The sequence below is a fragment of the Pan troglodytes genome, chromosome 15 (genome assembly GCF_028858775.2).
Source record: "Pan troglodytes isolate AG18354 chromosome 15, NHGRI_mPanTro3-v2.0_pri, whole genome shotgun sequence".
NCBI classification, from domain to species: Eukaryota; Metazoa; Chordata; class Mammalia; order Primates; family Hominidae; genus Pan; species Pan troglodytes.
In genome coordinates, this window is record NC_072413.2 from 100,240,016 (window position 1) to 100,255,538 (window position 15,523).

General features: G+C 52.6%; 1 protein-coding gene across 28 annotated transcripts in view; it reads right to left on the reverse strand.

The window, feature by feature from the left end:
* Nucleotides 1–15,523, reverse strand: part of MOK (MOK protein kinase) — an 85,704-nt gene that overhangs the window by 6,391 nt on the left and 63,790 nt on the right. For 21 of the 28 annotated variants that reach the window (XM_024348574.3, XM_009428390.5, XM_063792725.1 and 18 more), the window contains 5 exons: nt 6,948–7,049; nt 5,799–5,972; nt 4,971–5,085; nt 2,678–2,878; nt 2,052–2,587 (listed from right to left, as the gene is read on the reverse strand). In XM_024348574.3, coding sequence (XP_024204342.2) covers nt 2,510–2,587; nt 2,678–2,878; nt 4,971–5,085; nt 5,799–5,972; nt 6,948–7,049 — 670 coding nt within the window. In that variant the 3' untranslated portion in view covers nt 2,052–2,509. 28 annotated transcript variants of the gene reach the window in all.

Sequence of the window (15,523 nt, forward strand, 5' to 3'; positions counted from 1 at the left end):
TCTCCACCCTTGGACTTGGGAAGCTGATGTGGGAACCCTGCTGTGCGCCACAAACCCCGCCGCTCCTCCATGGAGGGGGCCTGTGGAGCTGAGCTCTGGTCCCCTGCTCACCTCCAGCCTGGAGGCCCAGCTGCCCTGGGCCCTGGCGTGCCGGGCTCGACACTGCTTCAGAGCGTTTATGCTCGAGTCTAACTAAACCAGGAGGGCCTCAAGTGGTGGACCTTGGGATGGTCCTCCTCTTGCTTTAGGGACTGTTTCTTGCCTCCAGAGGGCCCCCAGCCCCGCTGCCCCCACCACGAGGAGTGTGACAGTCAGGACAGGGCAGCTGGTGTCCTGGGCACCGGCATCTGCAGACCACATTTGCTTTCTCAAAAAAGCCTGCAGAAGAACTGTAAAGACTTTCCCTTCATATTTTATAGACGTAAAGGGAGTAACACGTTTCCCAAGTACACACTCAATCCGTTAACATGCCTGACCCTGAAGCCAGGCCGGGGGACAGGGCATGGCCCTCCTAGCCACCACTCCCCTACCCACAGGTCCCTCTCTTGTGACCTGCGTGCCGCCCCCCCTACAGCCATCTCCCCAGCCTTCTGTCCCCCAGCCCTCCCTGCTGCTGGGCTCTGCCCACGGCCTTGGCGTCCGACTCCCCTGGGACTCCCAGGCCCTCTGTGGAGGCAGAACGGCACCACCCCCCTGCTCAGACACCTCCCCTACAGCAAGGGCAGCCCTCAAGGCTGCACCAGGGTCTCAAATGGGTTTAAAAGGAGCCCGGGGAAAGGCCTGCACCGCACCCTGCTCTGGAACATTACGGCAAGCCTCACTTCCAGACTGAACATTACGGCAAGCCTCACTTCCGGACTGGAATCTGCCCTTCTTCTTGGGTTCCTTTGCCCCCATGTGGTGCAGAGCGGGCACCTGTGCCCACGGACTCGCTGCCCCACGCTCCCGGCCCTTGCCTCCTCCTCCAGCCTGCCCTCCCTCCGCGTGGCCCAGGGTCCATCTCCTGCGGCCCCGCTGTTGTGTCAGGTGGCCTGGGGCTGGGGCCAGGGCCACTGGAGAGCACGTGAAGGAAGGGTGTCACAGATTTGTCTCAACAGGGGAACAAGGAGGCTTAAACACTACTAGCCTGGGAAATTTAGCCTTTTTCAAAAATATCTCTTAACTTTGGGAAGATGACAAAAAAGAAAGAAGACCCAATTACTAAGTTACTTTCCCAGATAAGCAAGAGGACTTACTAGGACTTTTCTTGTGCCCAGCAGCCCGGCCAGTGCCACGGTTTCTTTGCAATGTTCCCATTCCCATCCCCATGGGGAAACAGGTTTCTCTTTCTAGGACACAAGGTGCCCAACTTATTGTTGGCACTCAGCAAACAGCTCAAAGCACCCACTGGCAGGCCAGGGGCAGGGCTCCATACTCCGCAGAGACAGCTGAGCACCAGGAGCTAAAATGACAACGTGGTCACCTTGAAGCCTATGCTCAGAAGAGACCCTTCAGGCCTGCCCTGTGCCCCGCACCACCTCGGCAGGCTGGTCACTGAGGAGCACACAGGGCTCCGAGGACACGCCTGTGTGTGTTCCTTTCTGAATGGTTCTTCAAATGAAAATTAAGCCACATCAGGCCAGGCGCGGTGGCTCGTGCCTGTAATCCCAGCACTTTGGGAGGCCGAGGCGGGAGGATCACCTGAAGTCGGGAGTTTTGAGACCAGCCTGACCAACATGGAGAAACCCCGTCTCTACTAAAAATACAAAAAAATCAGCCGGGCGTGGTGGTGCATGCACGTAATCCCAGCTACTGAGAGCTGAGGCGGGAGAATCCCTTGAACCCAGGAGGTGGAGGTTGCAGTGAGCCAAGATTGCGCCATTGCACTCCAACCTGGGCAATGAGCGAAACTCCGTCTCAAAAAACAAAACAAAACAAAATAAAACAAACAAAAAAAACATTAAGCCACACCAAAGTCTTCCCAACAAAATCAATTTCCCTCGTGTGCCCACAAAAGCTAAAATAAAGGAATGGCTGGTAAGGACACATGTTGGACTCGGAAAACATTAAAATGCAATACTGTAACGACAGCTTATTCTTTAATAAAAGTCAGGGGTGTCAGTAGCGTCACTGGTAAGACATGATGGCGCTCCACGACTGACCAGCAGCGCTGGGAAGGGACACGCAGAACCCACCTTCCAACCACGCCCAACACATCACAGAAATGCCTGCTCGTTTGTTTTGATTCATATATAAAGTTACAAAGTATTTCCTGCCCCAAATTCTTAACGAAAATGAAAGAAAACCCTAGAATGCGGTGGTTTTACAAATATATTAGCCCAGAACATCCTAGGCAGCTGCGCGGGCCGCGGGTGCGGTAGGGCGCAGGGCAGCACCCAGAGCCCCGGCCAGCGCGAAACGGACGCAGGCCCATCCCCAGCCCTCCGTGGCGTCTCAGCAGCAGATCGCCCAGGCCTGGCCCGGTCGGGCTTGGTGTTGCCTCCGAAGTCGAGACGACGGTGCTGCTCAGTTATCTTCCGCCTTTCCGCACTATGGTGGGCAGGCGACACTGCTGCGGGGCAGGCTTAAGGTCCTTCCGCGGATCTGTCTGTCAAAGAAAAATTACAGACACAAAATTCAGTGGCGGCCTGGGCTGGGTCGAAGAGCAGCGCCGTCAGAGAAGCTGGTTCCGCGCTACCTTCTTGCTCGCAGGGATGCACTTCAAGGGTCTCAGCACCGGCACTCTTCCATTTGTTCCAGATCCAAGCACGGACTGCAGCGTGGGGCTGGAGTAAGACGACAGTCTGACCACTCCAGAAAGCTTAAGTTTGGGCAGTTCCATGACATAGGCCGGTCCTCGTCTCTTGGGACGGTCCTCCTCTTGCTTTAGGGACTGTTTCTTGAAACAGAACAGAGGCCAGTTGGACATAAAACGCTTTCTGCTTTATGGAAATTAGGAAAAACGAAAGAGGCTCTTTTGTACTGCTTTTGCCTAATACAATTTCTTGACCATAAGATGTGACTGGGACACATCCACCAGGTCCCAGACACCCCAAGGGAGTGGCTGCCCACTAGAGTCCCACGGCGGAGGCCAAACCTTCAGGGGGAACCTGAAGAATGCCGACTGCAAGCTGAGCAATGCGGGCGGCAAAGGCCTCGCGGGCTGTGGTGCCCACGCCTCCTGCCTCCTGCTCTAGCTCCAAGGTCTCACACCCTGATCTGCCTGTCGCCTGGTTTTGGGTGGCTTGTGAGCTAAGGATGGTTTTACATTTGGGGTTTTTTGTTTGTTTGTTTGTTTTGAGACACGGTGTTTGTTGCTCTGTAGCGCAGACTGGAGTGCAGTGGTGCAATCTTGGCTCACTGTAGCCTCAGCTTCCTAGGCTCAGGCGATCCTCCTGCCTCAGCCTCCCAAGTAGCTGGGACCAAAGGCACGCACCACACCCAGCTAATTTTTAAAACAGATGGGGTGGTGGGGCAGTGGTCTTGCCTACGTTGCCCAGGCTGGTCTCAAACTCCTGGCCTCAAGTGATCCTACCTTGGCCTCCCTAAGCACTGGGTTTACAGGTGTGAGCCACCGCACCCACCCGGTTTTTATTTTTAATGATTGAAAAAAAAATGTTTCATGGCATGTGAAAATTATGTGAAATTCAAATTTTAGTGTCCCCAGTTCTACTGGAACGCAGCCCCTATGTGGTTCATGTGTTGCCTCCAGCAACTTTCACACTGCAGCAAAGCGGGGAGTGTAACGAACACCCCACGGCCACGGGGCCTAAAATATTTCCTATCAGGCCCTTAGAGAAAAGCATGCCGACCTCGGATGTGACTGAGGGTGGGGACTTGGGTGAATGCCGGCCAGGAGTGACATCAAGGGTTTGAAGCAGACCCTCTGTCCAGGAGGGAGCGGAGGCAGAGCAGGGACAGTAGTGAGGAGGCCATCTGTGGTGACTTAGGCAAGGTGAGGAGGATGTAGGAGGCAAGAAGGCGAAGCCCCTGTGGGATGAAGGAAGGGTCCACGGGGGGCCTGGGCAGTTGATGGAGTTGCCTCCCCCGGAGGGAAGGCCATGGGAAGCCACAGGGAAAAAGTACGTTTGGGGAAAGATCAGGAGAAGGGGTTTCAGCAAGTTTGTCTTTCGGACATTCAAGTGGAGCTGTCAAATCGGGGGCCAACGGGACACAGGAGCCTGGCTTTCTGGAGAGCAGCCTGACTGCAGCTCTGGGTTCCCAGCTCCCAAGCGGTCAGGGAGCACTCGGTAAAGGCTGGGAGGAGCGAGTGACGTACGGACGACCGAACAGATAAATGATGGAAGGGCACACTGTCACACTGTTGGGGTGCCAGCCCAGAACTGGGAGACTGGTGCGACCCTGCCAGCAGGTGACACAGGGCTGCACCAGGCTAGGATGCCACACGGTAGGTGGGAAGGTGAAGGCACTGAGGAGCAAAGCTGGCATTTCTCAACCGAAAATGTGCACAACCTCTGCTGATGGGACGAAGTGCTCATCTGGAGCCAGGCAGAGACAGTGACTTGAGACCTGTCACTGGCTGGGTGGGTGACTCGGGCCTAGGACTTGGGGCCTGTCACTGGCTGGGTGGGTGACTTGGGCCAGCATTGCATCTTCTTGGCGCCTCCCTCCAGGGCCATTCTGAGGGGCGATGTCTGCACGGTGCTTTGGCATAGAACCTGGCACCTGCATATGGTCATCAGGACAGACACAAAAGTTCATGCAAACATCCCCTCTCTGGGCCTGCTCACATGGGATATTCGTCATCAATTCTTAGCTACTGGGGCAGAAAGGGCTTGAGCAAATAGAACTGGGGTCCCTGATGTCCCAACACATGGAGCCATCAACTCGCATGCTGTTCAGGCCTCGACTGACAATGTGGTCTGCCACAGCCTCCACAGGTGGCGTCCTCCTGAGAGAGACACAGGCCACCTGAGGGCATCCAGTCCCGGCTGAGCTAGGCAGTCTCCGGCTCCGATTTCGCTTAGTACCTGCTTTCTGCCCTCCTTGGAAATCTGGCAGCTGTTACTGAGTGGTTCCGGTGCCACAGGGTGCTCCGGAAAGCCAGCTTTTCTGTGGCTGCCCAGAGCCCGCTTCTCTGTTTTCCTACGGGGAAGGAGAAGAGAATGGAGCAGCTCCACTGAGAGCCCGCAGAGCACACGGCCTACTGGCTTCTTTGTCTCCAATTTGTCTACTGTGTGAGTTGTCACTAGCTCTTCTTTTCCGCCTGAGCTGTAATCAGGAGCCTTTTTGTTTCTTTTCTGTCTCAGCCTGACAGTCTCTGGGCCAGGAACAGAGCTGGCTCCATGAACCAGAAGCGCTGCCTACCCAGGGACTCGCAGTTTCGGATCAAACTGTCACCTCCACAGTTAGGCAAACAGGAGTGTCCAGAGGTCCGGAATTAGGTGACCTCAGGGCAGACAGGTCTTAGATTCACATTCAGCAGGTACTTCCAGCGCCAGGTGACATCCACAGTGCTCTACCATCTCAGAATGCATCCTGTTCACACCATTTACAAGGGCCGCACACCAGGCTCTTCTAGAAGGCTTACTACCTGTAGCCTTGGCATCAACCGCAAAGTGGACAGCCAGCCCCTCTTTCTCCTGCCGTGGAGCTGCTAACATCCTCATTTTGGGGAGGATACACCAGAACGCAGCACGGTGTGGGCCCCAAGAGGCCCTGACCACTCTTCAGGATAGAGAGCGCGATTCCCAAGAACCAGGGACCCTCCAGAGGGCAGTCCCTTGCCCCACCATGTGCCCATGGGTCTCACTTGCCAGGTCCTGCATCTGCCCCACCGAACCCACGAGAGTGCCTACCTCTGTTCTTGGAAGTAGGGGTGCTGCAGGGCCTGGTGGGCGGCGATTCTCTCATCGGGATCATAGGCCACCATTGCGTGCAGGAGGGAGAGGCATTGTGGGGACAAATTGGTTGTCAGTAGAGGTATTCCTGATCCCTTTTTAAAAGGAAAATCAAAATTCATAGCTCTCGACCTGTATTAAAAACCCAATGATAATAAATGGTCATGCTGTCACTGAGCGCACCGGTGGTCCACTGTCACAACTAAGGGCCCTGTGTGGTGGGGAATGGTCTACGACTGCAGAGTCTACACCTGTCCCAGCCCACAGAACGTGCACCACCAAGAGGGACCCCTGATGTAAATGATGGGCTCTGTGTAGTAATGAGATATCCACGGTTCATCGACCATAACAAACACACCACTTGAGGCAGGTGCTGACGACAGGGGAGGCTGTGTGCACATGGGGACAGGGCTCTATGGAAACCTAAAACTGCTCTTTAAAAAATCTATTTAAAAATAGTCTATTATAAAGGGGGGGATCTGTTATGCTATAAATGTAAGAAAACTACCTTTCCTATAAAAGATTAATATCACCTTCCCGCATGAGAAGAATAAAATTTAACAAAAAAAGAAGAGTCCAAAATTGTTGCCACCTTCTCCCTCCCTGGGATGTGGGGGCTGCTGGGTGCCACTTGCCCCTCAGCCCACAGGCCCTCCCTGGGAAGTCCCAACTCCCCAGCCTCAGCTTCATGAGAATGACCCTAAGAGTCCGGGGACACCTCTTCCAGGCGTCGGCCCCGCCAGCAGGGCTGTGGAGGGCTGCAGAAAGCCCTCACCACCTATGCTCTGTGCTTGGGGAACGTTTCCACCCAAAGGCTTCTAAGTCCTGTTTAAATTACTCAGGGAACACAGCCTGAATCCCCAGCCCTCAGAAAGCCTGTGACAAATCTTTCTGTGATGCTCAAGGAAGAGCTCACCTTTGAGACCACTTAAAGTGATGGGCTCTGTCTGAGCAGCCACTCACTGGCCCTCAAGTGAACTTGAACCCCTGTAGTCGGCCAAAGGAGCTCCTGAGAGGGGTTTGAGGGAGGCACAGGGAGGGGCTTGCCCTGCTGCAGGTCCTAGCAGGGGAGTGAGTCCACATCCACTCTCAGAACACAATACTTACTGTTTGAACTTGGTGAGGGTCTTCTGAGCAGGTGTGCCGATGACATCGTGGATTTTTGAGATTTGGTCCAGTTCATTTACTCCAGGAAAGAGGGGCTGCAGACTGGAAGGGCACAAGGGGCACTGTGGTCAGTGTTAGGGCAGAGCCAGCAGACCTCACCAATTACAAACCATCTGGACTGCACAAGGGGAGATCGTGGGAAGCATAAACAAACTTTACCTACACCCTTCTGTAAGTTCCTGCTGTTCATCTAGCTGCTACCATAAACATCACAAGGTGATATGTGGCAAAATTAACCAGCAAACCACCCCGGGATGTGACCATACCGAAGAACTCCCTCAAACTCCCTTCCCCAATATAAACCCCTCAATCTGTAAGCTTGGGGCTGCTTCCTCTGACTGTTAAGCGGCCGGTGGCAGGTTAATAAAAACTTGCTTGCCTGACTTTGGGTCAATTTTTCCTTTCTCTCGGCTGACCTAACATTCTGGTGCCGAAACCCGGGAAGGGGGATAGACTCTGGCCAGGACTCGCTCACTATCAATCTCTCTCTCTCTTTTTCTCTCTCTCTCCCTCCCTCCCCTATCACCCCTCTCCTGGCCAATCTCCCCTTCCCCGAACCTGCCGAAGACCCAGAGAATCTCCTAGACTCTCCCATTGCTGGTGACTTCATCCACCATCAAAGCATCCGCCAGAGTGAGTAAAAAGAGACTGTTGCCATTCCCTGGAACTCTTGACCGTCCATCTCTCATTTCCGAAAGACCCAGCGCTGGGCCAAGGGCTTCCTCCAGCCTCCAGGCCTCTGGTTCCTCCGTTTCAGGGACGCCTGACACGGTGGTTACCTCCTCTATTCCTGACAAGTTCCACGGGAAAGGGGACGTCACCAGCAGTCTCTTCTTCCTCTACCCCCCTCCCTTCCATTCACTATGGGAGCCTGTCAGTCTATTCCTCCTAAAACTACCCCCCTTGGGTGCCTCCTACACAATCTGTATACTCTTGGCCTCCGTTCAGAAATCTGCCCTAAAAGGCTTATCTTTTACTGTAACACCACATGGCCTCAATACAAATCAGACCATGGCTCCCAATGGCCTGAAAATGGCACTTTCGATTCCGACGTGCTCAGAGACTTGGACAACTTTTGCCACCGCAGTGGGAAGTGGTCTGAGATTCCTCATGTTCAGGCTTTCTTTACTCTCTGTAGTCGTCCCTCCCTCTGCCAGTCCTGCTGTACTTTTCAAATTCTCCTCGCCTGCTCCAAACCCGACTCGCCTCCTGCTCCCCTCATCCCAATAGCCCCAGCGGACGACTTCTCCTTCTTTGATCCCACCGATTTCTCCCCTCCTCGACAACATCCTAATCCTCCACCGGAACAGCATGACCCCCCACCGTATGCCTCCGCTCCGGCTCTACCTCTCTCTCCCCTTCTCTCCAACCACCCCACCTCCGACTCTCAGTCCTCCCCATCTCCACCCCTTACTCGTTCTGGAGCCCAACACGCCCAGCAGCCTGCTCCCTTGCTTCTTCTCCGGGAAGTGGCATGGGCCGAAGGGATGGTCCATGTCCACGTCCCCTTTTCCCTCTCTAATGTCTCCCAAATTGAGAAACGTCCAGGTCCTTCTCCGATCCCGACACTGATATCAAAGAATTTAAATATCTCACCCAGTCTTATGAACTTACTTGGCATGATCTCGATATTATTTTGTCTTCTACCCTCCTTCCGGAAGAAAAGGAAAGAGTGTGGCTTGCAGCCCAGGCCCATGCCCATGACCTCCATCGGCAAGATCCTACTAGGCCAGTAGGGGCCGCTGCAGTTCCCTGAGAAGAGCGTACCTGGGCGTATCAACCCACAGGCCCCTGCCAGACCTCCTGTAATCATATGATTACTTGCCTCATTGCAGGCCTTAATAAAACTGCCCATAAGGCTGTAAATTTCGAAAAACTCAAAGGAATCTCCCAAAAGGCCAATGAAAACCCTGCCCAATTCCTTTCTCGCCTTACAGAGACTCTCCAAAAATACACGCGTGTCGATCCCGCCTCCCGGGAAGGAACTATTGTTCTTTACATCCATTTTATTTCCCAATCTGCCCCCGACATCTGGCGCAAACTTAAAAAGGCTGAAGATGCCCCTCAGACCCCACAACGAGACCTCCTTAACTTGGCTTTCAAAGTCTTTAATAACAGGGATGAGCAAAATAAATTAGATAAAGCCCAAAGAGATCGTGCTAAATACCAGCTTCTAGCAGCGGCTGTCCATCAACCCAGCCGTATCACCCAAGGGCACAAAAGACCCGATAGCAGCAACCCTCCGGGCCTTGTTTTAAGTGTGGCAAAGAAGGCCACTGGGCATGGGCGTATCCTAACCCTCGAGTGCCAAAGAGTCCTTGTCCAGTGTGCCAGCAGACAGGCCACTGGAAGTCCGACTGTCCTCTCGACAGACAGACAAGCCTGCTCCTCAGAGCCACCACCCCTTTAACAAGACAAAAAGTGAAGAACCGCTTGCATTCCCGCAGCTCCTCGGCCTAGCCACTGAGGACTGACCGGGCCCAGGGCCCCCGGCCCCATCTGCCATCACTGCATTGGAGCCCAGGGTAACTCTGCGAGTAGCAGGTAAGCCGATCTCTTTTTTAATTGATAGCGGGGCCACCTACTCAGCTTTGCCTGAATGTTCAGGACCCACTCATCCCTCTCAGGTCTCAGTTGTGGGGGCTGATGGACTCATCTTGCGTCCACGCGCCACCAGACCCCTTACTTGCTCTCTGTTTGATACTGTTTTCCCACACTCTTTCCTTATCCATGCCTCGTTGCCTTACCCCCATCCTAGGCCAAATTCAAAGCCAAATTCAAATTCAAATTTTGGCCAAATTCAAAGCTTCTATCATCTTTTTCTCCCTCCCTCAACCGGAGTCCCTCCTACTCCTCTCTGCGAGTCCAGCCCCTGACTCCTCTCCCCAGTACCCACTTCCCACCTCTTTTGTAAACCCAATAGGGTGGGACACCACCACCCCTTCCCTAGCTGCTCACCATGACCCCATCAAAATCCAGTTAAAAGACCTCTCTAAATTTCCCAGCATCCCCAAAAACCCTATCTCCCTAACCCACCAAAAAGGCTTACAGCCCATCACAAACAAGCTCTGTTCACGCCGTCTTCTTAGGCCAACACGTTCTTCATATAACACCGCCACCCTCCCGGTTAAAAAATCACACGGCTCATACCAACTCCTGCAAGACCTCCGAGCCATCAGTCAGGCTGTCTTTCCTATTCATCCCATAGTCCCTAACCCCTATACACTTCTCTGTCTCATTCCCTCCAACACCACCTGCTACACTGCTATTGACCTAAAAGATGACTTTTTTACTATTCCCCTGCACCCTGATTCCCAAAACCTCTTTGCTTTCACCTGGACCGACCTTGACACCCTCCAGTCACAACAACTAACCTGGACTGTCCTCCCTCAAGGCTTCAGAGATAACCCTCATTTCTTTGGACAAGCTTTAGCTCAAGATCTCACTTCCTTAAACCTTTTCCCTAGCCGTCTCCTTCAATACGTGGACAATCTTCTCCTTTGCAGCCCCTCTCTAGAAGACTCTCAAACTCACACAGTTACTCTCTTAAAACTTTCTCTCCATCAAAGGGTATAGAGTCTCTCCCTCCGGAGCTCAACTTTCCACCTCCATAGTAACTTACCTAGGAGTTCAACTTTCCCCTGGGACCCGGGCTACGACCCCTGCCCTAGCAGCACTAATAGATAATCTGCCCTCGCCCTCCTCCAAAAGCGAAGTTCTTTCCTTCCTAGAACTAGCAGGCTTTTTTAGAATATGGATTCCCAACTTTGCCCTCCTAGCTCACCAGCTCTATGAAGCAGCCAAAGGCCCTCTCAGTGAGCCTCTAAATCCCTCACGTAGCATACTCCCCAACTTCTGCAAACTTCAAACCGCTCTTGTCACTGCACCAGCTCTGTCCTTACCTGGTATCTCCCAACCTCTCACACTCTATACTGCCGAAAGACGAGGAATAGCCCTCGGTGTCTTAGGGCAACAGAAAGGAGACCCTCCTTCCTTTGCCCCTGTAGCCTACCTCTCTAAACAGTTAGACAACACAGTCAGAGGATGGCCAACCTGTCTTAGAATGCTAGCAGCAGCGGCCACTTTAGCTCTAAGCAGGAAACTAACATTCAGTCAAAATACCACCATCTACAGTCCTCATAATCTACAGGATCTCCTCTCCTCCCGAGCATGAGGCTCCCTCCTTTCCGGATTCAATTACTCCATGCCCTCTATCAAAAATCCTGAATTCGGTCTTGCCAAAAGTGCTCCCTTCAACCCAGCATCCTTACTCCCTGTATCTTCTTCCCTTCCTACTCATTCTTGCACTGACGTCCTAGATCACCTGCAGCCACACTTTCCTAACATTTCCTCCGAGCCTCTCACCAACCCCGATGACCAGCTATTTATAGATGGCCCCCCTTCTGGGCTCACTGGCTCCCCCAAAATTGCTGGGTATGCAGTTGTTTCCCTTGACCGAGCAATTGAAGCTAAGCCCCTACCTCCAGGAACCTCCTCTCAAAAAGCAGAATTCATAGCTCTCACCAGAGCCCTAACCCTTTCCAAAGGCAAACGAGTCAACACTTACACAGACTCCAAAGATGTATATCACATTCTTCATTCCCACGCCACCATCTGGCAAGAGAGGGGATTCCTTACTGCCAAAGTGACCCTATCACTAACCGCCCCCTTATTTACCAACTCCTTCAAGCCGCACATCTCCCAACTGAGGCAGGAGTTATACACTGTTGGGGACATCACACAGGAACAGATAAAATCTCAAGAGGCAACAGAAAGACCAATGGGGCAGCAAAAGAAGCCTCCCTTTCTTCCGCTCCTGCCTCCCTCCTCCTCATTACCCCTGCAGTCCAACCTCAGTACCCCCCACTGAAAAAGCCTCATTACTACAAGGAGCCTTCCTCCAGGGGGACTGGATAGATAAGGACCAGAAGCTAGACCTTCCCCAGGGCCAAACCGACAAAATCCTGACATCTCTCCACCAATCCTTCCATATTGGTGCATGTCCCCTATATCTCCTCCTCCGCCCATATTTCTTCTCCCCTCACCTATTTACCTCACTAAAAAGTATAACTTCAAAATGTCATATATGTTCTGTCACCTCCTCTCAAGGAGCCCTCCATTCCCCATCTATTCCTACACACCAGCTAAGAGGAACACTCCCAGGGGAAGACTGGCAAATAGACTTCGCCTACATGCCTCCCGTCAAAAACACAAGACTACTTCTCACTCTTATAGACATCTTCTCTGGGTGGGTGGAGGCATTTCCTACCTCTTCAGAAAAAGCTGCAGTAGTCTCCCAGATCCCCACAAGAGAAATCATCCCTAGCTTTGGTCTCCCTCGCTCCAATCAATCAGACAATGGCCCTGGCTTCATTTCCCAAATCACCCAACAGCTCTCCCGGTCCCTCGGCATCCAGTGGCACCTCCATATCCCATATCGACCCCAATCATCAGGAAAAGTCGAAAGGGCAAATGGAAACCTTAACACTCAGTTAATCAAACTCACTCTAGAAGTCCAGAGGCCCTGGACTTCCCTCCTACCCATAGCTCTAGCCAGCGTCAGAGCCAGCCCAAAGGCACCCTCCTTCCTCAGCCCATTTGAATTAATGTATGGATGCCCTTTCCTCTTACAAAACAGGCCTCCTTCTGATTCTCAACTGGGAGAATACCTCCCAGCACTCTCCCTCATCCGCCATCTCCTCTGCAAACAGGCACGCCAGGCCCTCCCAACACCACATAAAGGCCTCGCTGACCAGACCCTCCTACCAGGAGAACATGTTTTTCTAAAAACCCTTAACCCGGCTGGGCGCAGCGGCTCACGCCTGTAATCCCAGTACAGTGGGAGGCCAAGCCTGGTGAATCACAAGGTCAAGAGATTGAGACCAGCCTGGCCAACATGGTGAAACCCCTTCTCTACTAAAAATACAAAAATTAGCCGGGCATGGTGGCAGGCACCTGTAGTCCCAGCTACTCGGGAGGCTGAGGCAGGAGAATCACTTGAACCTGGGAGGCAAAGGTTGCAGGGAGCTGAGATTGTGCCCTGCACTCCAGCCTGGCAACAGGGCAGGACTCTGTCTCAAAACAAAAAACAAAAATCAAACAAAAAAAAACCCTTAACCCAACCAGCCTTAAACCAAAATGGGAAGGCCCTTTCCAGGTCATCCTTACTGTCAGGCCTCTGAGCCCAAGCCTGCAGTATACATCCAGATGGCCCGAAGCAAGTGAAGAATCACAAAAGAAGTGAAAATGGCCAGCCCTGCCTTAACTGATGACATTACCTTGTGAAATTCCTTCTCCTGGCTCAGAAGCTTCCACACTGAGCACCTTGTGATCCCCTAGCCCCTGCCCGCCAGAGAACAACCCCCTTTGACTGTAATTTTCCACTACCTACCCAAATCCTATAAAACGACCCACCCCTATCTCCCCTCCCTGACTCTCTTTTCGGACTCAGCCCGCCTGCACCCAGGTGAAATACACAGCCTTGTTGCTCACACAAAGCCCGTTTGGTGGTCTCTTCACAGGGACGCGCGTGACATTTGGTGCCGAAACCCGGGACAGGAGGACTCCTTCGGGAGACGAGTCCCCTGTCCTTGCCCTCACTCCATGAGGAGATCCACCTACAACCTCGGGTCCTCAGACCAACCAGCCCAAGGAACATCTCATCAATTTCAAATCAGGTAAGCGGTCTTTTCACTCTCTTCTCCAGCCTCTCTTGCTACCCTTCAGTCTCCCTGTTCTTCCAATTCCAGTTCTTTTTCCTCTCTAGTGGAGACGAAGGAGACACATTTTATCCGTGGACTCAAAACTCCAGCACCAGTCACAGACTCGGGAAGACAGTCTTCTCTTGGTGTTTAATCACTGCGGGGACGCCTGCCTGATTATTCACCCACACTCCATTGGTGTCTGATCACCGCGAGGATGCCTGCCTTGGTCATTCACCCACATTCCCTTGGTGGCAAGTCAACTGCGGGGATGCCTGCTTTGGCTGCTCACCACCCTCCTTATCTGTGTCTCTACCCTCTCTTTTCTCTGGGCTTGCCTGCTTCACTATGGGCAACCTTCCACCCTCCATTCCCCCTTCTTCTTCCTTAGGCTGTATTCTCAAAAACTTAAAACCTCTTCAACTCTTGCCTGACCTAAAACCTAAGTGTCTTCGCCAACACCACTTGGCCCCAATACAAACTCGATAATGGTTCTAAACAGCCAGAAAATGGCACTTTTGATTTCTCCATTTTACAAGACCTGGATGATTTTTGTCAAAAAATGGGCAAATAGTCTGAGGTGCCTGACATCCAGGCATTCTTTTACACATCGGTCCCTCCCTGGTCTCTGCTCCCAATGCAACTCATCCCAAATCTTTCTTCTTTCTCTCCTGTCTATTCCTTCAGTCTCCACTCCAAGCTCTGAGTCCTTTGAATCCTTTTCTACAGACCCATCTGACCTCTCCCTTCCTCCCCAGGCTAATCCTCGCCAGGCTGAGCCAGGTCTCAATTCTTCCTCAGCCTCCACTCCCCCACCCTATAATCCCTTAATCACCTCCCATCCTCACACAGGGTCCAGCTTACAGTTTCACGTGGGGAGACTAGCCCTCCCGCACCTGCTCAACAATTTCCTCTTAAGGAGGTGGCTGGAGCCGAAGGCTTAGCCAAGGTTAATGCTCCTTTTTCTTTATCTGACCTCTCCCAAATCAGTGTTTAGGCTCTTTTTCATCAAATATAAAAACTCAACCCAGTTCATGGCCCGTTTGGCAACAACCCTTAGATGCTTTACTGCCCTAGACCCAGAGGGGCCAGAAGGCCATCTTATTCTCAATAGGCATTTTATTACCCAATCTGCTCCTGACATTAGAAAAAGCTCCAAAAATTAGATTCCGGCCCTCAAACCCCACAACAGGACTTAATTAACCTCACCTTCAAGGTGTACAATAATAGAGTAGAGGCAGCCAAGTAGCAATGAATTTCTGAATTGCAATTCCTTGCCTCCACTGTGAGACAAACCCCAGCCACATCTCCAGGACACAAGAACTTCCAAACGTCTGAACCGCAGTGGCCAGGCGTTCCTCCAGAACTGCCTCCCCAAGGATCTTACTTCTAGCGCCGGAAATCTGGCCACTGGGCCAAGAAATGCCCACAGCCCAGAATTCTTCCTAAGCCATGTCCCAGATGTCCTGTGCAGGACCCCACTGGAAATCGGACTGTCCAACTCGCCCAGCAGCCACTCCCAGAGTCCCTGGAACTCTGGCCCAAGGCTCTCTGACTGACTCCTTCCCAGATCTTCTCGGCTTTAGCGGCTGAAGACTAACACTACCTGATTGCCTCGGAAGCCTCCTGGACCATCACAGACGCTTTGGGTAACTCTTACAGTGGAGGGTAAGTCCATCCCCTTCTTAATCAATACGGAGCTTACCCACTCCACATTACCTTCTTTTCCCTTGCCTCCACAATTGTGGGTATTGACGGCCAGGCTTCTAAACCTTTTAAAACTCCCCAACTCTGGTGCCAACTCGGACAACATTC